The following is a 24879-nucleotide window of genomic DNA, read 5'->3' as shown; positions in this document are numbered from 1 at the left end:
TTGTTATTGTTTTGTTCAGCTTTTTATATTGCACCCATCCCCATGCAACTATGACAGTTAGGTACTTTGGTACCATTGTACACTACTGACTATGGAAGGCAACTGAAGCTATTCTGACTTACCCCAGCTGGGGAAGTGGCTCCTTGTATTAAATTCTCCGTTATACATGCTGGTACAAATCCAGAAAGTGGCCACTGGATTTTGATTCTGCTGGGAGAGTTGAATTTGGCCCCTTTTGTGTTACTGTTCACAACTGTATAAATCTACAGTAGTAAGTCTTTATAGAAATAAGTGACTATTATGTAATGTGACCATATCAAGTCTGAAAGACATCTGCTACCTCAGGTCTTGTTGCAATGTATAAATAGGTTCTGTGCATACTTCAGTTTCCCCTCACTATATAAATATGCCAGTCTTATTTAATACATCTGAAAAACCAGACAGACAGAATTAGCCTATGGCCATGAGCGTGTGTCCAATGGTGTCTCAGAAAAGGCATCAGTGTTACTACAGAAGATGCACTGTTATCTGGTTTGTAGCAGGAGTTCAAGCAATGTTCTCTTACGATGTCCAGAGGACAGACACTAAGTGCTGGATGTACCTTTCAACATGCTGAGGTTCACCCCTCACTTTTGCCTCCCCTGGTCTTGTTCATTTGTCCTCATTCCTGACGTTTCAGAAGAAAGGGGGATGGTGGGAATGAGGAAAACGAATGGGATCTGGGAATACCAGGGCTCAAGGAATGACAGAGCCGGGTCACTCTGGTGGGGGAGTGGCACTATACGTTTAAACAAACAACAGTCAAGGTGAAAATCTTAAAGGAATCAAAATATACTGTAGAATGGCTATGGATAGAAATTCCATGACTGACTAATAAGGGTATAGCAGTAGGAATATACTACCAACCACCTGACCAGGATGGAGACAGTGGTTGTGAAATGCTGAGGTTACAGAGGCTACAAACCCAGAAAATGCAATAGGAACGAGTGATTTCAACGATCCTCATCTTGTCTGGGTAAATGTCACCACAGGCTTGATGCAGAGATCAGAGTCCTAGATGCCACTAAGGACGGCTTCTTGGAGCAGCTAGGCCTGGAACCCACGAGGGGAGAGGCACTTCTAGATTTAGTCCCATGTGGTGCTCTGGATCTGGTCCGGGAAGCAACTGCACTTAAACCACTCAGTATTAGTGACCACAGTGTTTTTAAATTGAACATCCTCATAAGGGGGAAAATATCAAAACACCCCCCCACACACACATTTAACTTTAAAAAGGGGGAACTACACAAGTTAGACAGAAACTAAAAAACAGCCACAAGGGTAAAATGCCTGCAAGCATTTGGAGATTACTTAAAAACACCATAGTAGAGGCTGAGACTAAACGCATACCCCCCACCCCCAAATAAAAAAAAAAGGCAGTAAGAGGACCAAATGAATGCCAGAATTGCTAAACAGCTGAGTAGCGGAGGCTGTTAAAGGCAAAAAGGCATCCTTTAAAATTTGGAAGTGAAATCCTAATGAGAAAAATAAAGAGCACAAAATCTGGCAAGTAAATTGTTAAAGAATAATAAGGCTAGGCAAGAAAGAATTTGGGAAGCAATTTCTAAAAACCACGCGGTGACAGTAACATATCCTTAAGTAAATCAGAAACAGGAAGTCTGCCAAACAGGTAACAGGTGATCACTAGATGACACAGGTGTTAACGGAGCACTCAAGGAAGACAAGGCCATTGCAGAGAAGCTAGATGAATTCTTTGCATAGGTTTCCACTGCAGGTCTCCACTGCAGAGGATGTGGGGGAGGATGTTGGGGAGATGTCTCATGAGCCAGGCGCACTGCTTTGGAGTGTTATCAAGCAGAACCCATCATCAGCATGGATGCATGTCCTCTGGAATGGTGGTTGAAGCATCAAGGGACATATGAATCTTTAGCACACCTGGCACATAAATATCTTGCGATGCTGGCTACAGCAGTGCCATGAGAACGCCTGTTCTCGCTTTCAGGTGACATTGTAAACATTGTAAGCAGGCAGCATTATCTTCTGCAAATGTAAACAAACTTATTTGTCTGAGCAATTGGCTGAAAAAGTAGATGGACCGATTGGACTTGTAGGCTCTAAAGTTTTACACTGTTTTGTTTTTGAGTGCAGTTTTTTTTTTGTTCCGAATTCTACATTTGTAAGTTCAACTTTCATGATAAAGAGATTGCACTACAGTACTTGTGTTAGGTGAACTGAAAAATACTATTTTTTGTTTGTTTTTTACAGTGCAAATATTTGCGATCAAAAATAAATATAAAGTGAGCACTCTACACTTTGTATTCTGTATTGTAATTGACATTAATATATTTGAAAATGTAGAAAACATCCAAAAATATTTAAATAAATGGTATTCTGTAACTGTTTAACGTGCGATTAATCACGGTTAATTTTTTTAATTGCTTGACATCCCTAATATTTACATATCAACAGTAAAGACGCTATTGCTAATCAAGGGCTGTGTAATGATGATGTCGGGCCACGTTGCTGAATAAGATACAAAGGAGAATGTTCATTATTAAGAAGAGATTGCTCTCTGTTTTTAGAGCCCCAGCAGTTAAGAGCAAAGCCTGACACTTTCCCAGGAGGATTACGGAATGAAGGAGCAATGAACCAGAGAACTTTCCTCTGTCAAAAGGGTGCCGTCTGCAGATCAAGCCATTTTTAAAAGATGAGATCAGTGGCTGTGCAGTCAATGTGAATCATTTGTTCAAAACATTCTACTTCAGATGTGCTAAGCGTAAGGCTGTGGCTCTGCAATGAATATTTATTCCAAGACAACACCACACAGCAACGAAGGGCACAGAAGTTAAAAGAATTGTTTCAGTGAAAATACAGAGTGAAGAGGCATATGTAAAACAGCCATTATGTGGCAATAGCAGGGGCTGTTGAATTAACATGTACTGTCTTGTAAGGAAGACCTAAGACTGCTCCTAGTACCGTTACAACTTTGCTGGCTAGGATGCCTAGGAGTGTGAATTTACTCAGTACATTACACATACAGAAGCATCTCCGCATTGTTCCACTAGGAAAATTCAGAGTTTGTTCCATAACCCACATTGTTTTCCATTTGCTACTTGCAGCTCTGGGGGCTGGGGGCGGGGGTTAGAACATTGTCACTACGGCTCCTCAACTTTTCATGTACCATTTTCAATAGAACTGAGACTGGTCTTTTTTTCTTTAATACTGTTATTAATTATTATTAAACCAACAAGGTCTCCTCCTAGGTAAAGCTAGTCTGTGTGAGCTGTGACACCTTGACTGATAATAAAGGGTGAGTTTTAGAGTGGGTAGGAAACCCTTTTATGTCAAAGAAAAGAATCTCCGGAAGTCAAAAATGTTAAGAGTGCCCTTCCAAGGGGATGCTGAATGCAGGTAGACTCAATCAAAGGTCATGCTCTGTAGTAAATATAATCTACATTTCCTGACAGATGTTTGTTCAGGGATTGGAGGGGAGCAATTTATATTTTTTACAATTGGAGGTATACTTATCTCCTAGAACTGGAAAGGACCTTGAAAGGTCATCGAGTCCAGCCCCCTGCCTTCACTAGCAAGACCAAGTACTGATTTTTGGCCCAGATCCCTAAGTGACCCCCTCAAGGATTGAACTCACAACCCTGGGTTTAGCAGGCCAATGCTCAAACCACTGCATAGCAAAGAATTAGTTCCCCTTAACTGCCCAACCTGAGATCTATTTGTTAGTCAAAGCAAGCTGGAGGAAGTAACATTACCGATGTTGTTTCATGAGCGAGCATGATAGAAATTCCATCATGGGGATATTCTGCCAAAGATACTTTATTCCTTATATTTCCTGCCTTTACTTCTTTTAGCCTTATTCATTTCACAAATTTAAGCCTGAGGAATACTCATAAAAAAGGTATGTTTTCTCAATGCTGAAAGTAATGTGAGAGTGTGAGAGAGATTTTTCCAGTTGGTGCTTTATGGGCCGTATCTCAGCTGGTGGAAATCAGCATAGCTCCATTCTGGGCTGATACCACAGCACAAAGCCGATTGTTAGAGAGCGATATGGGGACAGAGCTGCCAGCTAGCAGGAGTTAGCAAAGTAAATATGGCCCTGCCCGTTAACAGGGGCAGGAGTGACAGTTGTGGGAGAAACACCCATCTCGGAGCTTCTGAAAAGCTGCGCAAAGGCAATTCCCAAGTGACCCTGAGGAGCCTTGCTGTGATGTGGTATGTGAGTATGGATTCAGGCATTGAATTGGTTCACAACAACTTTAACGGCTTTCCTCCCGCTGTCCCCAGAGTGCTTGCTGTTGGGAATATTTTATATCTTCATAGACTTCATGGCCAGAAGGGACCATCATGATCATCTAGTCCAGGGGTCGGCCACCCTGGGCACGCGGCTCGCCAGGGTAAGCACCCTGGCGGGCTGGGCCGGTTTGTTTACCTGCCGCATCTGCATGTTTGGCCAATCGCGGCTCCCACTGGCTGCAGTTTGCAGGAAGCAGCGCGGACCAAAGGATGTGCTGGCCACGCTTCCCACCGCCCCCATTGGCCTAGGACGGCAAACCGCAGCCAGTGGGAGCCACGATCAGCTGAACCTGCGGATGCGGGAGGTTAACAAACCAGTCCGGCCCGCCAGGGTACTTACCCTGTAGGGCCTCATGCCAAAGGTTGCCGACCCCTGATCTAGTCTGACCTCCTGCACATCACAGGCCACGGAAACTCACCCATCTATTCCTGTAACAGGCCTAACACCTCTGGGTGAGTAACTGAAGTCCTTAAGTGAAGTGAAATCGCTTATGCTAGCGATAGACTTACAAGCAGATGATTCCCTAATTCATCCCCACCCCCATGTTAAAAATGGCTGGTTTCTAGATGGGGCTGCAAGCTATCAAAGACTTAGTTAGATATTTTACACCTTAAAACATGTTAAGCAATATATTTTTCAGGGAGGTAGGCAAAGGGAAAGGGGCAGTGGAGAACAGGATTGTATAGCATGGAGATGTGGTTTCTTCCTGATGAGCTGTTAACTTCTTACAACACCTAATAAGAAGAATGGTCCAGTGGTTAAGGCATTAACTTGGGATTTGTGAGACAGATTCAATTCCCCCCTCTACCATAGCCTGGGCAAGTGACTTGTACTGTCTGTGTCCCCTTCCCATCTGTACCACCCCACCCCTCACGTACTATATAGGGATAGGCACTAGGGTAATGGGGGGCATGCAAGTACCTAAAATGGAGTAAGAGGAAGGAAGGGGCTCAGGGAAATTCTGATCTCATTGATAGGTCAGTAGAGTTACTGAAGTCAGTAGAATTACTCTGGATTTGCACTGGGATCAGAGCCTGGCTCAGGCTGTGTTCATAGTTCACATTCTGTTAGAAGCTCATTGAACTCACACCTTCCCTTTTGACTCCCATGGGAGTATTCCTCTCTTTAAAGTTAATCACGTGCTTAACTTTGAACCTGCTTGCTCGGAGCAGGAGGGCTCAGCCCCTGGCAGGACTGAGCAGCTGGTGCTGTTCTTGGTTTGTGGTTTTGTTTTCTTTTTAAATACTCAATATAAATATGAATGAAACATCTTCACACACACCCCAACCCCTGAAACATAAGGCTAGAGACTGTGATTTAATCAGTTGTGCCTTTTTTGGTCCGGAAAAAGTCATTATCAGCTCTAGCTTTCTCTACTTTGGCTTTTGTGGTCTGTGCCAGCACTTGTAGATCATATTCAAGGTACCCCATCAGCGTAGTATCTGAGTATATCATAGTTTTGATGCACTTATCCTCAAAACACCCTGGTGAGGAAGAGCAGTGCTATTATCCTCATTGTACAGATGGGGAACTGAGGCACAGAGAGGCTAAGTGACTCACCCAGGGTCAACAGGAAGTCTGTGGCAGAGTAGGGACTTGAAACAGGGTCTCCCAGGTCTGAGGCTAATGTCCTAACCATTGGCCCAGCCTTCCTTATTAAGTATGTCCCTACAGCTGCAAATGACCATGTAGGGTTTGGCCCTTCAATGAAATTAAATTGGGCAGGGTTCAGCCCAGAATCTACACTGCCTTTCCCAGGCAGTGGGAAATCTGGCTGTGGCAAACAAACAAAACAGTAACACCCATATTAGCTAGAGCTAGTGGGGAGGGATAGCTCAGTGATTTGAGCATTGGCCTGCTAAACTCAAGGTGGTGAGTTCAATCCTTCAGGGGGCCATTTAGGGATCTGGGGCAAAAAAAAAACAAAAAAAACCCACCACAAACTGTCAGGGACAGTACTTGGTCCTGCTAGTGAAGGCAGAGGACTGGACTTGATGACTTTTCAAGGTCCCTTCCAGCTCTGTGAGATAAGTATATATCTCCAACTTCCCCTACCCCTAGGGATGTAGCTGTGGAGCCACAGAAGTGAGGAACACTGGATGGGTGGAGCCTCTCATCAAAGAAACCAGCACTGGTTGCTCCTTGCAGGAATTAAAGCAACACTTCATGGCCTGGTCCCCTGACACAGGTAATGGGGGAGACGCTGCCTGCTTGCCCACAGGTCGAATCACTTCTCCAGTGCAGACAGCTTAGCTGCTGTAACAAGGGATCAGTTCCATTGGCCTGTGGAGTGCTTTGATGAACCTGGCCCACTGCTTTTTCATTCATTCCTTTTAAAAGTAGAAGTCATTCTGGAAGATTATGAGTTGCGATTACTTACAAGCAAGGGGTTGGAACCAAATCCCCAGCTCTGAATACCCTTGAACTTGGGATCCAAACTTCATAGCTGGTATCATACAATGGGACAAATCAAACCCTACATCCAAACATCTGGGGTGAGATCTGGACCCAATCCATATTTTGCAGTTTGGGCCCATCTCTATTATTCATCAGAGGGATCACAGAGACTTATTGAGGAGCTGGTTTTATTAGTGTAAAATATTGTACTTGCTAGTTTAAAGACCTCAAACTTTTTACAATCTCAAATACATCAGTCTTCTTGAGAAAGAAATTCTTCCTCCCTCTCTCCTTATTCTCCACTAGTTTACACAAGTATTAATATAATTCAACCAGGGAATTCGATTAATAGGACTGATTTGTTAGAGAAGAAAGCTGGCACCTACCATTACTATCAATAGTCACACAAGTGCTGTGAACATCCAAAGGGACAGTCAGTGTGACCAACTGAAGAACAGGCGTTGCTTTTGGTGACAAAACAGCCCATCTGTCTCACAATTTGTCCAAATGTCCTACCTTTCTCCTCCCCCTTGGGAGAAGCAACGGTTGTGGTGTCAGTCATTCTATTTCGAGGCACAGAGGGACTCAGCCAGTACCAAGGGCAAGCATGGATGCTAATACGCAACAAGCATCTCCTTAACGTTTTCTATCTAATCAGGTTTCCTGTTGGCTGATGGGAGCTGCCATACCTCATTACAAGCTGCTATCACAGATTTTTTTTTTTCAATCCAGGCTTTGCCATGCTTGTCTGCTTTTTCATGTAAAAAGGTTATGTATGCCCTGAGGGAGGCTGAATGTTACCCCCACAAAAAATAAAAAAAATCACATGAAAACAGAACTTTGGGCAAGAGGCCAAATGCTTGATTATAGGACTGTGACTAACCAATGGTGTTTTTTAAAAAAAAAATTCTCTCATTATATCCTTTGTACTAACACAACTCAGATTAGTTTCCCAGAAGCAGACTTCTCTTTCTGTGACCATGTTTTGTAAAGATAGCAGCAGCTTATGTTTAAACTATTTAAGAGAACAAATAGTTGCAAAATGTACCTCAGATGGCCTTTCTGGTGCTAGTAGCATATTCCTGGCTTGACTGAAGCTACAAAATTGCTATGCATTTTGCCATTGCTTGAAAGTAGCATAGAAGAATGCACAAAAACCCAGGGGCCAGCACCCAGAGATAATATTGACTCCTCTTGATCTGTGCCCTCCTAGAGATCCATGACGTAAACTGTGAGGACGACTCTAGAAAAACAATGTTAAAAGGTTGCAGAACAAAACTAGCTTTTCTCCTTTTAGCTACTCCAAAGGCTCCTGGGGCATCAAGGAAGGTACCTTCAGATCCAGAGTCCATGAGACATTGTCGTGCTAGAGATGGGCCCAATCTACACCTTGGGATCTGGAAGTCTGAGTTCTGGGAAGGTTGGATTCAGATCCAGATTTTGCTGCTGGCCCACTATTTCTACAATTAGACAAAGCTGATCAATGCCAAAGCTGGTGGCTGAAGCTCATGCATACCTCTCTGGGTCATCCCTTTGCGAGGGAGGCGTCAGGGTTACCCCAGCTGACTAGCAGCCAGGCAGGAAGTGAGGAGACCAAGTACGCTCTCTTCCTACTCCACTCCCAGTACTAGAGCTGAGTAGACCGCGGCAATGCTATACCCACTGGTGCCCTCCCACAAGCAACTGTTCCTGGGGGCCCGCAGTGACTGCCCCACTCCCTCTCCCTTGGGTACCAGGAAGCAAGAGCCTCTGCCCCACTGCACAGGAAGGGGGCTGCAGAGGCCCAAAGGCAGGGCCCGGAGAGCTCATTTGTATGAGCTCTTTACCCCTGGGGGATTCTCCTAGTTGGGACTGTGGAGTAGCTGAGCTTCCATGCTGCGTACCCTACCACACCGACCGCCTTCCTCCCCAGCAAAGGGGGTGTTTCAGCCTCAGGCCCTGGCCCTCCACTTATAAACAGCTCAATAGACAATCCTATGGCAATATTCAAACAAAAATTTAAGTATATTTTTATATCCTTCCCAGAGTCTTTCAAATCCAAGCAGTGTTTCATATGTAACCCACAGTCTGACATTCAAGTTGGAGAGATTTTCCAGTAGCGACTTAGTTAATCCCATATTTGTATTTCTCTTTAAAGACGACAGTATTATTATACTGTAGACCTTAATATCTCTGCTCTGCGCAGCCTCTCACATTAACAACTCAATGACATTTTCCAGTGCCTTTAGGAAAATGTATATTGTATTATTTATAACTCCGTATGAGTAATTCTTTATTTTCAGACAACGTTAGATCTGCTTTCAGGTTAACTGTTGGACCTGTGTTTGCTTCAGATGATCCATTGACTTCAATGATATTATTCTAAGTTTGCACCGAAAGCAGAACTTCATCACTTTATGCTCAAGATTCTTCGGCTCTATGCCAAGAAAGCACTGAAGATGACACAATGAGCCCTGAAGTGGGTCTAACACTCTTGCCAGCCAATTCATAGACGCTCCACCACTGTAGCCCTGGGCTACTTTGGAGCCAGAAGAGGCTAAGAGAAATCTTGCACGTATATTTTTCACTCTGACCCAAGCAATGCCTTTCAGAAAAAACACATAAGCCATGCAACAACAGAAGTTACCTCCCAAAAGTCCATGGATATGATACCCTATGAAATACAGAGCCTCTTCAGGGTTTTGGGTTAGTCAATACAGTTGTGCCTTGTCTGAATGCAAAACTCAGGGGGGAGAGGGAATAAAAAAAAGACATTAATCCTTTCATAATGCAACAGAAGATGAAAGGCTTTTCTCTTTTCATACTGTAGATTTTCAGGGAGAACAATCTAACGATACCTTATGTTGTGGAAAAAGACTTGCACAGCTGTTATAGAGAGAAAAAAGTATCCCAAATGGTGAACTAGTAACAGCAACTGTAAGCTTTCAGTCAAAAATAAGGCACAATTTTCACTCTTTGGGTCTCTACTTAGGGCCTGAAGCTGCAAGCTTCTCCTGGCAGGTGTGCCGTGCCTTAATCTCCAACTACACCATGCTTCCATAGGGCTCAGCTCCTTTGTAGCAGACAGTACTCAAGGTACACCACCACCATACATACTTTTTGTCTTGACCTCTCGGTCAGAGTGTAAAATACTGATTTACTCACTGAAAACGTTCACAGCCATGAACCACTCAGAGGAACTCAGGTTCTTTTAGAAATTGCACTCAAATGGCCAAATCCTTCCAGTTTTTAAACAAGCAAAACTCTCATTGACTTCAACAGGAGATTTGAGTATGGACAAAGAAGAAACGCATAATGTGTCTCAAAGGAAGAGAATTGAGTTCAGTGTTTCTAAACCTGATTTTAAAAAAGTCACATCCTGAGAGAAATAACCCCTTCCCCCCAGCCCACCTTACATCAGTTTTTGCTTCATGTGGTACATTTTTGAATGGCCTACCATTTGTATTAGCAAAGCTGTCACTTCTGGTAGAATAGCATTTAGTGACGGAGAGAAGTCGTCTTCTAACACTGGTGCGAGCATTATCGATGCAATAAATGGTACCAGCCTGCAGTTGAGTGAAATCTTTGGGTGCTAATGGTAGCAGCTCAACAATTGCACCAGCAGTGGCCATCGTTAAATACAGAGAAATACAAGTCAGATTTGACTAAGGGCTCAGATCTGTTTGCTTTTACATTGCTAGTGAAACTCAACCAAAACAGGATCCAGCCCTAAGTATTTCATCTAGTAGTGACATCATTCATCATGGCAGTTAGTTCCATATACTGAAGCTTATACAAAAAGTGGGAGGCTTACCAGGTGGGATTTGAGGCAGTAATGAAAAACACATACAGAAGAACAAGACAAAATGTTAAATATAATTACATCTTTAAAAGATAGCTTCATCTTACATGCTACCGCAACACGTGAAAGAGATGAATAACTTATTAATAGTTTTACTTTAGTGAACAACGGGTAGATTTGTCCATACCTTTACTTTATCTGAAAAGGAAAACATTCGACTCAGTTTCCTCTATGCATGCATTTCATTTTCTCAAAATGCAACAGGGCGTGCATTACATACAACGTGTTATCCTGCTTCACTGAAGTACAGCTGTTATGAGCATTCCTGCAGCAGTATGCAGAAGCCTTATGGGGTGGAAGGAGCTGGGGACAAGGGGAATCTGGTTCTGAGTGCCGTTAGTTTCAGCAGAGTGCAGCTTCCGAAATGTCGGGGCGAGAAACTGACTAGGGATTTATGCCGTTTCGAGTAGCAAGCAACTTTTGGCAGCCAAAAAAGGGCAGTGTAATGATGAGAGCTGAAATAAACAAACTTTATTTGAGAAAAGCAGCACAATCTTACTTCTTGTCTATAATACTGTATATGGTTTATACTATACAGTGTCCGGTGATAGACCGTATCAGACATTAACAGGCAAGCAAAGGGGACATGAAACGCATAACGCTTCCTGTATCAGTTGCGCTATATTGACACAGGCTGAAAAACACACAGCACACTAGAGGGACACGTACATTAAAAATAAAAGTATCATAACAAACAAAACATGGATCCATAGTGCACAAACCTTCCGGCTCTGTGTTCTCTTTGAGGTGCACTTGCTTCAGTGGGCAGCAGAAGATTTCGTGACACTTAGCACGAAAAGGGGACTCTTTTTTCTTTAATTCCGCAGATTGGATGGAATCTTGCCGTAACATAATGTACTCCTGTGTGCCAGGGGGAGCGTCATCCATAACTGTGGTCACCACATAACAAAATGAACTCAAGTTAGAGTTTAACGGAAGAAATCTAGAGACGTATATAAACTATATAATGTGATGTGGGGAAGGAAAAGGGGGAGAAACATTGGTCGCAAGGAAAAGAAAATGAGAAGCGTTAAAAAGGTTTTGTGGTGCTGATGGAGGAGAGGGCTGGGGATAGTTTACTTTGATAAAACAACACTTCTCATAAACATTTGTCCTTTATCTTGTTTCATGCAACCTTCATCCTAATGAAAAAGTACCATCATAATGAGCTGTTGCAGAAAGTAACACAGGCTATCTATTCCATATCCGTATCCCCTATGGCAATACATGCTGTATTCTGCATGCAGGTTAAGGAAAACTGAAAGAGAGCATGCCATTGTCTAACCTACAGATTATATATTCTGCACCTGAGTTTATAATGTCAGTAAGCCACACTGCCATATCTGCAATGTAGCTCCAACACTTCTCTGCTCCCCACAGTACAACAGAAGACGTCTCTAGTAAGATCAGTAACAACAGGCAATTCCTCACAGCAAGGATGATAATCCAATGAATGGACTATCGCCTTCAAATGGATAAAAAAGTAGAAGCACAAAGAGTGCACGTTAATTTTGTTATGGCTTTTCCAGCTGTCCTTTCAAATCAATATTCCCATTGATACTACGGATGGCACATATTTGGAATTATTTTCTCAAATCAAATCATTGTATTAAGCAGTAAATTGGGACATACGGAAATAGCTAGCTTTTGAATCATTGACAATGTTGCATAGCTAGAGGGTCAAAATGCTATTCTGTTAGCTAAGGAAGCTATCCTCATCCCTCACCTAGAAATGCAGTGATCTTGGGATTTTGGCCTTAAAATGCAGACCTTTGTCAGGAGCAGTGCCTATCTCATTGTTAAGAGAGTTTATCATTCTAGTTAGATATTTGTGACCATCTAGAGAAGTATAAAATCTCAGCTGAAGATGTGGAGTGTAGAACCTCGAACTAATATCTGAAAGAAAAAAATCCCGAAGACCAGAACATTAACAGCATACATGCTATGCTGAATAAACAGTGCAAATATACTAGCAAGACATGAGATCAGACACTCTTTGGAGTCTAGACAGACGCCCCAAGCAATCTGATGGGTTAATGTGCTTTCATTTTTAATTAGCGCCTTATAGATAGCAAGTGGAATTGCATCACCCACTAAAAACAACCCGCTTGCCTGATTGTTGAAATCTTAAGCCATCAATGAAAGCAAGGGATTTAGTGCCAGTCATTCCTTGGGGATGAGTAACCAGGCTAGTGGTCCTGGGTTGCACATTGAGCAATCACCTTCTTTCAAGTGCTCATTAATCCCCAGGAAAGGCCGTGGACCTAGACTGCTGTTGCTTCATTAGATGCGAGGCAGCATCAGTTACGTACACATATAATCCAGGGAAAGTACCATTAAAAGTGATTCATGAACGTATTAGGAAAATATAACTGATTTGAAACGAGCAACAGGGTCGCTGGAGCGCAGGGTCTGGACTGCTGGATAATTGCTCTCTTAACAATCCTTGCTTTGGTTTGGCTTTATTTAAAGGGGACTTTGTGGCATGAAAGGGGTCGGGTTGACAGCTCCGGAGCTGTGGGGCAATTTCTGGGAGTCATCACTGGCTGGGAGGAGCTGGAGGTCCAAGATGTGTCAAGGGCCAATAACGCCAGCTGGCTGTTGCCCCGCAGGAAATGCTGCGCAGAAATCGCTATCCCTAGAACTTTTCTACTAGAACAAAAAATTGTGTAAGGTGGAAAGCGACCTGTGTGCAATGCTCCTGACGTCAATGGTGCAGTGACCGGATGATGATCCCTGTGGCATTTACAAAAATAAAGGATACAGTGTGCGGCTGTTGAACATTATTAGCCAGGAGGGAAGGGAGATGCACATGCTACCTTCGAACAGCCAGCCAGCTGATCAGTAGCAAGACATACCCTGCTGTCATATCATCAGCCAGGGGCAGGAAATGTGCAGTCGGCCTGATCCTGCAAGATGCTGAGCCTCTTTAGAGGGATGCAGAGAGCTCTTAGCTTCCAGATAAGATGAGGGAGCTCAACATAGCATACAAGGTGCTTACCGTCTTGCAGTATTGGGCTCTACGTTTGTACAGAGAGGAAGCAAGCCTGCTAGTTGCTGCAAATAAGAGAGAGCAACTAGCTATTGGTAGATGGAAGCACTGGCCGGGAGGAAGGCCTGCTGCTTGCAAGGTGACCGAGGAGAGAGGTTTGCTGACTGCCAGAATGGAGAATTGGGCGGGAGAACAGCTTACACTGCTTTCAACAAGTGAGCAAGAAGATTTGCCAGTGGCAAGGGGAATGGGTGGGTAGGTAGAGCAGAGGTACTCTGGGAACAAAGCTGAAGAGATGGGGTAGACTTAATCTTCCCAGTGTACTGACCTGGTTACTTGGTTAAGTGTGGGGCGTTTGTTTTAAATGCTCAGGATACTCCCAGAAACACAAAAAAACCAAACACCAGCCAATCAGCTTTCAAGATGGATTCCATTCATTTTAAAATTATGATGCACAGAATAGAGACCATATAAGCCAGAGGCGGGCAAACCTTTTGGGCCAAGGGCCACATCTGGGTGGGGAAATTATATGCAGGACCGGGGTAGGGGTGTGGGAGGGAGTGTGGGGTGTGCAGGAAGGGGCTCAGGGCAAGAGACTGGGGAAGAGGAGGGGTGCAGGATGTATGAGGGGGCTCAGGGAAGGGGCTTGGGGTTCAGGAGGGGTGCAGACTGCAGGAGGGGATTCAGGGCAGGGGTGTGTGGGGTGTATGAGGGGGCTTAGGGCAGGGGGTTGGGGTGCAGGAGGGGTGCAGGGTGTACGAGGGGGCTCAGAGAAGGGGGTTGGGGTGCAGAAGGGGTGCGCCACTCCAGGAAGCGCTGCGTCCCCTGGGAGAGAGGGGGCAGAGGACTCCGTGTGCGCTGCCCTTGCTGTGCTTCCAAGTACCTCCCCCAAAGCTCCCATTTGCCGCGGTGCCCTGTTCCCGGCTGATGGGAGCTGCAGGGTGCGGTGCCTGGAGGCAGGGCAACGCATGGAACCCTCCGACCCCCCACCCGTGGGCCGAGGGGATGTGGTGCCGGTGGCGGTGCGGGGTGGATCCAAAGCCCGGGGGGCTGGATCCGGCGTAGTTCGCCCACCCCTGGTATAAGCAGTAGCAATGCATGCTTCCCCTCCCCACCCCCGCCTCCTCCCCCATATCTAGCACCAGGTTGGTGCATGACCTCTGAGAAGGCCAAACGAAAGGGCCAGTTAATTACCAGTGGACATTGCCAGTGGCCATATCAATTCAAACCAGGGCTGGGATGTTCTATCTACTAATTCTTACAGAAACACAAAGCAGCTGTCAGAGAATCACTTTTGATCAGCCCAAACTGGTCACAGTGTGAACCACAGACCTAGGGAACTAAGAGCACAGGCATTATCAATCCCCTAGTCCCAGCTCACGCTCCCCCCTCAGGGGCCCCTGCTCGCTCCAGTGGCTGCCGGCCCCTCCCTGTGGCCCAAGGGTGGGGCGGGGCCGTTCCTCCCTAAGCGCCCCTGCAGCTAATGGGACGCTGCAGGGGCGGTGCCTGGGGAGAAGCATGCCCCACCCTGCCTTAGAGCCCCAGCTAAGTGCTGCACCTCCTCCCCCCAGAGCCCGCACTCCCTCCCCCTTCCCCACATACCCCCTCCTGCCCCCAAACTCCCTCCCAGAACCTGCACCCCAATCCGCTACCCCAGACCTCCTCCCCTACCCAAACTCTGTCCCAGAGCCTTAGGCAGGTCGGGGGTGGGATTTGGGGGGGGCGGAGTTTTGAGGGGGAGGGTTCTGGGTAGCATGAGTGACATTGGCCCGCTGGGAGGATTGAGGACTGGCACTGGCCCTAAGGTAAATTGAGTTTGAGACCCCCGCCCTACTCTTTCAATTTGTCATCACCAAAACACATTTATTTTCAGTTAATTTAAATTTAAATAGAGAAATTGAGGTGCAAATCCTCAGCGGGTGGAAATCAGGCTGGGTGCACTGAAGTCATTGGAAATAGGTGCATTATGCCAATTTACAAGAAAGGCTCTGGGTTAAAAGATCTAATTGGACTTTGTCATTATGCTCCGCACGGTAGGGATCATTAACATCCAGAGTCAGTCTTAGAAACAAATTCTAATAAAATTTTAATGCTGAATGATGTATGAGTGAGATAATCAATGTCAGCATTTTGAAAGCAGTAGTTAAACCTTTTCTTAACATGATGAATGGCCTAAAGTCAGACAGAGAATTTATTACAGAACTAGAAAAACATTACTGTCTCCTATTTCATGATGCAACGACAGTCATACAACTTAAGGGAGCCACTGAAAGGAAGGTTACAGACACATGTAAAGGACCTCAATTACAGCCCGGATGCGCCAATTAGTGCGAAACGTTGAACAGCACAGTCTAATGCAACGAGCTTGCAGAAACTGATCAAATCCACTATTTCATGAAGGAATAAACACAGAGGAGTGCTACACTGCAGTGATTGCTCTGTGCACTTTGTGAAGGATATAAGCACAAATAGAAAATTAGAGGAAAATCTCACAGCAGCAGAACCTCAAAATCAGTTCACTAACAGGAGAAACCAACTAGAAAATACTAGCTGAACCCATCAGGTGATTCTTGGGAGGTGGGGGGAACAAAAAATATGCCAAAATGCAGTTCAGTGACATTCACAAGCTAAGCAATCTGCACACTCCCAACCATACCTAAACGGGAATGTAAAGAATAACTGTGAATGAACTTCCACGCAAACAGCGACACTCGATATGCAAATAAATCTAGGCGCCTTCATTCTCACTGAAGCTGCACTACTCACTGACGGATTGCCTACTGCATTTGGCACAAACTGAAGCAGCAGCTGCTTGTTGTGTCTTTTGCTCTTTATGCAATAAAGCACAATATGAAAAAACCAGTGCCATGTTGGGACCCAAATAACTGCGGTGACTAAATATACTCAATAAGTAATGCCTAGTTACACATGCCTTCGGGTGCACTGGCAAGGTTTTGAAACACAGAAGATGCTAGAAGCTCAGAAACTATTTAAAGCAATACTCCCCAATTCCTATATACCACACTCCTGCACAGATACATGTCTAGTATTCTTCAACCACTCTTTGAGCATAGCATCCATATGGCATTATTAAATCAAGACCATTTTAATGCCTGAAGTGTTCCTATATTTAAAAGCAAAACACAGCTGATAAAATCTTTAGCTTGGCTGTGGCAAAGCATAAAAAGCTCCCATTGACTTCACTGTGCATTGGATCAGGCCCAAAGAAGACAATATATAGCACAGCATATCTACAAGAATACCACTACTAGTGTGATTAACTTCCAGAAATTACTAACTCCATCACTCAGGAGTGCATGAAAAGTCAGGAGGAAAATATGGGACATGTATTCTTAACAAATGCAATGTGAAAATAAACCAAAATAAACCTACAACACTGAGCATAAGTAATGTTGTGATAGTTTATTTTATATATATATATATACACACATACACACACAAAAAAACCCTGTGCCCCAAATGAAGATGGTGAGAGAACTGAAGGTCTTAGTAGTATTTCCAGCAGTTGGTGAAGACTGATTACAGATCTACAACTGAAGTGTCTAATGATCACTCCAGAAATTCAATGGATTAAACTCACTGAGTTTCTTGGAGGCAGAATGCCTCCCGGTTTTCCCCAACCCCCCAGTGTAGTAAAGCTTTGCACTGCCCCTTGCTATGTTTCCCATGCTGACAGCATGCTCTAGACTAGAATGTCTGTGTAGGCACCGTTCTATTACAGTTGCGTAATTATATTCCTTGACTCGCTTTGTGTCCAAGGGCAAATCATACGATCCATCTTTGCCTCTGTTTCCCCATCTGTAAAACAAGGACAACACCTCTTACCCTACATACCTCACAGGGCCACGGCAAGGCACAATTAATGTTTGTCAAGTGCTTGGAGATCCTCAGGTGAAAGGTGCTAAAGAAATGCTGAGTGGGGTTGTTTTAAAGAACAGGCTGGTTAATGCTGGCCTAAGTTAATGGAACAGCACAAAAATAATGCAGCAACTGCAGATAAAGAGCATACCCACAAAAGCCATTTATTAAGCCGTTAGCATAAAATAGCTGCAGTTACCCATATATTTCCCAAGGCAAAAAATTCAACTAGGTAAACGTAATAGCACTCGGTGCTACATCCCTTGGCTTTTTATTTTAAAAACCTCTGAGGGCAAAAAGCCAGTAAGAAAAAGTTTCCCTCTTCCCTCAGCCATGGAGTGAAATTACAGTGGTCAGGGACAAGTATGCTTCCATCACAATCCTTCTTCAGATTCGCCCAAACACATTGGCATTAAATAATGCACTAGCTAAAAACTCAGGTATTTTTATTTATGTCCCATTACTTCTGAGTCAGAATAATCCAACCTAAAATTTCTAGACTTTGTAACACCAACGGTCATTAGACTATAAATCTTTCCATAGTTTTCAAAGCCTTGGCTATGATTCTGACTGAGCTACTCTTTCCCCATAATTCTGTGCGTGATAAAATTGACAAGAACGCATCCTTTTGCTACAGTGAGGAAACTGAAGCTGTACACCTTAAATCTATGGCCTGTGTTACCTTTAGCTGGCTATCAGTTTTACCCATGGATACCTCTAGCTCTGTAACCTCAAAGCTCAAGGTACCATAGGGTAAAAGAAGACATTGTATCTTTGGCCACATGCAAAGGTTTAATATCTTGGAAAAGGTAATCTCCCCGGCCCTGACAAGCTTGCCAGGAAACTCTCCAGTCCTGGTACTATACATCTGACATTATTTTGGATCTGTCCTTCTCTGGGTTAGCTGTACTTTGACTTCCCTCCCTAGGTGACTTGACACATGAATTACCTCCTTCTTGAGGTTCTCTTTCTTTGATTCCTGTTGGCAGTTTTGAATGTAGTAAGGCCCAAGATGCTGACACCCCCTTGCTCTTTGTCTGCAGTACATTATTCTTCCAGGAGAACTACTGTCTTGGCTCAATAATAATAATAATAATAATAGCTGGCTCTTATGTAGCACTTTTCATCAGTAGATCTCAAAGCACTTCACAAGGAGCTCAGTTTCATCATCTCCATTTTACAGATGAGGAAACAAAACACAACATCTTTGCTGTCTTCCATCGTTTTCTTGCAACTTAAACTTAACGTGTGTAGGTGTGAGAGAGAATATCAGGAAAATGACAGAGAGCGAGAGAGAGAGAAAACAGAAGAGAGAAGGTGGAATAAGGTCTAGAATCGTTAAAGTATGATTGAATGAAATCTTAAAAAAAATGGGAAATACAAGAGTTCGGAAGGAACTCAAATATGAAATTGCAGAACTACTACCCTGTGGTACATAACCTATCACTTAAATCAGCTTCTGTACCAGATAACAGGAGGATAGCTAAAGTGACACCAATTTTTTGAAACGGCTCCAGCGGCAATCCTGGCAATTACAGACTGATAAGTGCAACTTCATTATCAGGCAAATTGGTTGAAACTATAGTAAAGAATAGAATTATCAGACACATAGATGAACACCATTTGTCAGGGGAAGAGTCAACACGGCTTTTGTAGAGGGAAATCATGCATTACCAAGCTATAAGAATTCTTTGAGGGGGTCAATAGATATATGGACAAAGGTGATCCAGTTGACAGAGTGTACCTGGACTTTCTGAAGGCTTTGACAAGGTCCCTCACCAAAGGCTCTTAAGCAAAGTAAGAAGTCATGGGATAAGAGGGAAGGTTCTCTCATGGATCAGTAACAGATTAAAAAATAGGAAACAAAGAGTAGGAAGAAATGATCATTTTAGAATGCAGAGAGGTAAATAGTGGGTTCCCCCAGGGATCTGTGCTGGGACCCGTGTTCAACATATTAAAAAATGATCTGGAAAAAGGGATAAACAATGAGGTGACCAAGCTTGCAGATGATGCAAAATTACTCAAGATGGTTAAGTCCAAATCAGACTGCAAAGAGTTACAACGGAAACCTCACAAAACTGGATGTGTCTGGGCAACAAAATGGCAGATGAAATGCAATGTGGATAAATGCAAAGTAATGCACATTGGAAAACCTAATCTCCACTATACAGATAAACATAATTCTACTATATATACACAAAATGCTAGGATCCAAATTAGCGGTTACTGCTCAAGAAAGATCTTGGAGTCATTGTGGATAGTTCTCTGAAAAAGTGCAGCAGCAGTCAAAAAAGCAAACAAAGTTAGGAACCATCAGGAAAGGGACAGATTATAAGACAGTAAATATAACACCACTATATACATCCAGGGTACGCCCATACCTTGAATACTGTGTGCAGTTCTGGTCACCCCATCTCAAAAGAAGATAGATTAGAATGGAAAAAATACTGAGAAAGGCAAAAAAAAATGATTAAGGGTATGGGCCAGTTTCAATATGAGGAGAAACTAAAAAGACTGGGGTTGTTCAGCTTGGAATGAGACTACGAAACGGGGATATGATAGAGGTCTGTAAGTCATGAATGGTGTGGAGAAAAAGCGTTATTTACTCCTTCAAATAAGACAGGAATCAGGGGTCACCCAATGACATTTATAAATAGCAGGTTTAAAAAAAACAAAAAGGAAGTAAGTCTTCACACAATGCACAACTACAAAACTCATTGCCAAGGGATGTTGTCAAGGCCAAAGCTATAAGTGGGGTCCAAAAAGAATTAGCCATTGATGGACCTATCCTTCATGAACTTATCTATTAGCCAAGATGGCCACCTTGATGTCCCTCTATCTCTCACTGCCAGATGTGTGAACTGGACGACAAGGGATAGATCACTTGATTGCCCTCTTCTGTTCATTCCCTTTGAAGCATTTGGCATTGGCCACTGTTGGAAGACAGGACTGGGCTATATGGACCATTGGTCTGATCCTGTATGTCCGTTCTTGTGTAAATACATTAATCCTTCATGTGTGACACTTGGCGCACACGGAACGCTGGATCTAGAAGTAAGGCTATTGAAAGTACATCCTCCTATAGGCCTGATCCAACGCTCATTGAAGTCACTGGTCCTTGTACATTGAGTTTTCTCACTGGGATCATACCGTGCGCATTAGTTTAGGAGCTTCTGAATAATACAACAAAAGGAAGTTAAATCACGCTGAATCAGGTGTCTTTACAGCAAATGAAAAGTTCCCAAGACTTAAACTTGAAGCAGTTCCAGTCAGTGCAAATCTGGAAAAAATAAGATCAGGTGGCAAGGGATAATGTGATGGGCATTAATGGTACTTCATATCCACAGCGAGTGGGCTTCAATAGGGTTCTGCACAGGTAAAGGGGACCATAACACATTGTATTTCAGGGGATGTCTGTGGCATAGACTGCAGATAGAGCAACCGTGTATATTCTTCTATTGTAGTTTGCCTTTTCACTGTATTTGGTAGCTACAAAGGTCTGTTAGGCACTTATACAGTAAAGAGCCCGGGTGCTTCTTTTCATTAATCATAATTAAGGGTATGGGTATGTCCCATACCCTTAATCATTAGCTGCTTTGTTTTCCACATGATTCATTCCAGTTGCTGGTGTAAATTTTGTTAGCCATCTGGACAGAGTAATGAACCCATTTGTGTTCTGTGTATTACAAAATACTTACAGCTAATTTTTTTTTAAAAGCTGTTCTGGAGTTGACACACACTCAAATCCTCTTAATGATAACAAGACCCATCTGTGCAATTCTCTCCACATGGCTTTGCCCAGCTCCTCCTTCCTGATGTGCTGTCAGGCAGTAGGGCTGCCAGAGCAATATTAAAAACTCGAAATCTTGTTATCCGGCTAATATCCGGTTTGCATGTTCACAAGTTTGAGGGAGTGTGTTTATGTGTGTTTTGCTTGATTTCTAGGAATGGCAGATGATATCATGCAAATCACAAAAGACTATATTCTTTAACCTTTACTGCTGATGTGCAGTGCCTCACTGCTTCAGTGGTACCACTGCAATCAAACACGGTTGAAAATCAATTCACTCTGGAAGTGGTTGAAAAACAGGAAAATAATCTCATGACATTTTTAATGAAATTCAACCTCAGGCTTCTCCCTCCCCCATCAAAATTCAGATCTTGACCAGCACTCGCTCTCCTTACACATGGAAGCTCCTCATTAAGATGGAGTTAGCAGATGATGGCCAACTGCCTGAAATATGACATGATGACTGTAGTTCATTCTACATGGATTTACAATGGATTCAGTTTAATCTATTTAAATATGGTAGGCGTCTGAAGATGGGCACTGCCTCTTTGGAAAATCTGAAGTACTTACAAATATTGGGGAAATCAAGCTGCTTATCTAAGGTATGGTGAGCACTGTACTATCTGAACCAAAAATGGCTCACACTGCCGATCTGAACTAAGTCTAGGTATTAGCTGGTAGCCCAGTGGTGCTGGAACTAGGGGTGCTGTGCTCCGATTTCTGCAGTGGGGTACACGCCAATTTTCAACCATAGAGATTTTTTAAAATCACCAGTGACTGCCCAGGATGCTAGTTATTGCTCCCAAATAATCCCTAAAGAGCTGTGCCAAAGCCTAATCCTAACTATGTCTTGTGAGTCCCTAAAGCAGAGTTCCTGAATATCTACTTAGCAGAAATTCCTCCTGTCCCCGTTTGCCTGACCTGCGGGAAAGCAGTTGGACCACTTCACTGACGCCCAGCAAGCCACCACATGTGAAAACAGCAGAATTTGGAACATATTCACAAAACTCCACCCCTTTTAAAATTCATGAGGCCTAGATAGTCAGACTACAATCCTTTGAGGGTTTTTTAAGACCTCAGGTGGATTTCCACCATCCCAGTTATCTTAAACAGCATATAGGTTAATAGTACTTATTGCAAAGTCCATCGAAACTCTGCTCTCAGTACTCATCCACAATGAGCCCAACACAGGCTATAAATGGTGTTTTGAATCTGGAACAGATAATACCCCAGCACAGACCTCTATCACTTGAACTAAAGAAATAACTCCATTAGCTGGTAGCATTAGTTGGTAGTTATCCTCTTACAGTCCAGCCATCAGAGAGGAATGAGACACTTTTTGCACAAAATATGCCTTCAGTGAAATGAAGATAAAAATGAAAGGGATTGAATTCACAGACTATGTTTCACTCAATATTTTCCTTCTGTTTCAGAATCCTTCTCTTGAAAATTGTCTTCTATTGTATCAAATAATCTGAGCGCTAGTGCCTGATCCCAGAACATACAGAATTTTGAGTTTATTCAGAGAGAATCTGGAAAGTTCAACTCATTTGTTTGCAATGTTCTTTTTAAGCTTCGCTAAAGCCTTCTCTCTGGCTGTGTAGTAGAGCTGTGATCTGGAAGAAAATAGCAACTAAGCCTCTTTAAATGCTGTATTTTTGATCGCACATGTTGCAAGCAGAATGCTATGCCTATTCCCCGGGTCAAAGAAAATTATATATACAACAGTGCTGCTTCCAGCCTGCACATTAGCTTTCCTTGTGGGGATAAAGGGGATCTCTCTCCACATAACAAAAATTGTCTTTCACATCTAATGTCCTAAATTTGTCTACAAATGCAGTTTGGACACATTTCCTTCTCCTGCTGGGACATCATCTGTGCTTACATTTCTGGACTTAACCTGATTTTCTGGACATCCCAGGGATTCATCTACAACCAAACTGCTTTTGGTTAACTCTGAAATCTCCCCAGAGTTCTGTGATGCGTCTATCAATTTGACTTTACTGTGACCATGTCTGAGAGCACAGTTTGACCAGAATCATGCAATTCTATTTCCTTTCCCAAACTACCTATCTGTAGCCACCTTTAGGTCAGTCTTCTGCAGAACCAATCCTTAATTTCTAGCTCCTACACAGCACGCTCCAGCCCTGCCCTGCCAAAGAGCTGTCAGATGAATCGAAGTTCCTTATGGGAGCTGGGAAAGCTCATTAGTTTGGTTCTGTCACAATCGTGGTATGGAATTCTCTCTCTAAATGTAAAGCTGCATCCTTTCCCTTCTCATACATCTCAGTCCTCCTTGCTCATCCTATGTGGCACGTGCACCCACTCACATTTATCGCTGCAGTCCAATTAATGGAGTCAGGAAGTCATGCCACAATTGTCCCGTCATGAGAAAATGCTGCTTCTCTATCTGCTTGATGTGGGTTTCTACTAGTACGCGGAGCTCAAGTCTACCATTTCCAAACAGCCTGGGTACTTTAAGCACTACAGCGGATGGCAGATTCCTTTATGGTGTCCCAGTCATTTGTCTGTGAAGAGTCATGTGTCCGTTGGAGCCAATGGTTTTAGGAGCTATGAACATGCTGGAGTGTTACGGGGACTTGATAGACAAGCATGGATAAATTGGTGTTGCGGAGGCATGCTCACACGGCAGCACCCACCTGCTCTGTATTAATGGCTGACCAGTCGCAGCTTGATTACAACGCAACATGAAACCCTACGGGTTAGTCCTTGCTATCAAAAGGAGCAGCGCTGAAGCTGCCGGTGTTAGCTTCTCCCCTCTTTTCATCTGCCATGAGTGGGAAAGGCCATTAGACTTGCAGCCAACCTTTTCGGTGTAAGTTGGGGGATAGAGGAAGCAGCCTGGCATGGGTCAGTCAGTCAGGCATCCCACTCAGGCCATTTGTCCCCCAGCCAATAGCAGTGCAGCCTTTACAACAGATACAACACCATTGCATGGATGCTGCCATTTTGTGTATGCATGTTGGCAAGGGCTGACCCACACAATAGCTTTTGCTAGAAGACCACGGCTTTCTGTACTGGAGCCGAACGGGCTGCTTATAGTAAGAGATGGCTATCTTGACTTTAGTAAAGCTTTTGATACTGTCTCGCATGACCTTATCATAAACAAACTAGGGAAATGCAACCTAGATGGAGCTACTATAACGTGGGTACAAAACTGGTTGGAAAACTGTTCCCAGAGAGTAGTTATCTGTGGTCCCCAGTCATGCTGGAAGTACATAACGAGGGGTCAGTTCTGGGTCCAGTTCTGTTCAATATCTTCATCAATGATTTAGATAAAGCGATACAGAGTACACTTATAAAGTTTGGAGAAGATACTAAGTTGGAAGGGGTGGCAAGCGCTTTGCAGGATAGGATTAAAATTCAAAATGATCTGGACAAACTGAAGTAAATAGGATGAAATTCAATAAGGACAAATGCAAAGTACTCCATTCAGGAAGGAGCAACCAGTTGCACACATACAAAATGTGAATGAAATGAAACTCCTAGGAAGGAGTACTGCAGAAAGGGATCTGGGAGTCATAGTGGACCACAAGCTAAATATGAGTCAGCAGTGTAACGCTGTTGCAAAAAAAGGGAACATCATTCTGGGATGTATTAGCAGGAGTGTTGTAAACAAGACACAAGAAGTAATTCTTCCACTCTATTCC

General features: G+C 43.6%; 1 protein-coding gene across 3 annotated transcripts in view; it reads right to left on the bottom strand.

Moving 5' to 3' along the window:
• FGF13 (fibroblast growth factor 13) overlaps positions 1-24879 on the bottom strand; it is a 322227-nt gene that overhangs the window by 140883 nt on the left and 156465 nt on the right. For 2 of the 3 annotated variants that reach the window (XM_039488838.1, XM_039488839.1), the window contains exon 3: positions 11270-11437. The exons of the other annotated variant lie outside the window; for it this stretch is intronic. In XM_039488838.1, coding sequence (XP_039344772.1) covers positions 11270-11437 — 168 coding nt within the window. The remainder of the gene's footprint in view (positions 1-11269; positions 11438-24879) is intronic. 3 annotated transcript variants of the gene reach the window in all.

The sequence above is a fragment of the Mauremys reevesii genome, linkage group 9 (assembly GCF_016161935.1).
Source record: "Mauremys reevesii isolate NIE-2019 linkage group 9, ASM1616193v1, whole genome shotgun sequence".
Lineage (NCBI taxonomy): Eukaryota > Metazoa > Chordata > Testudines > Geoemydidae > Mauremys > Mauremys reevesii.
The sequence above is the reverse complement of the archived record's forward strand: the minus strand, read 5'-3'. Positions and strand labels throughout refer to the sequence as shown.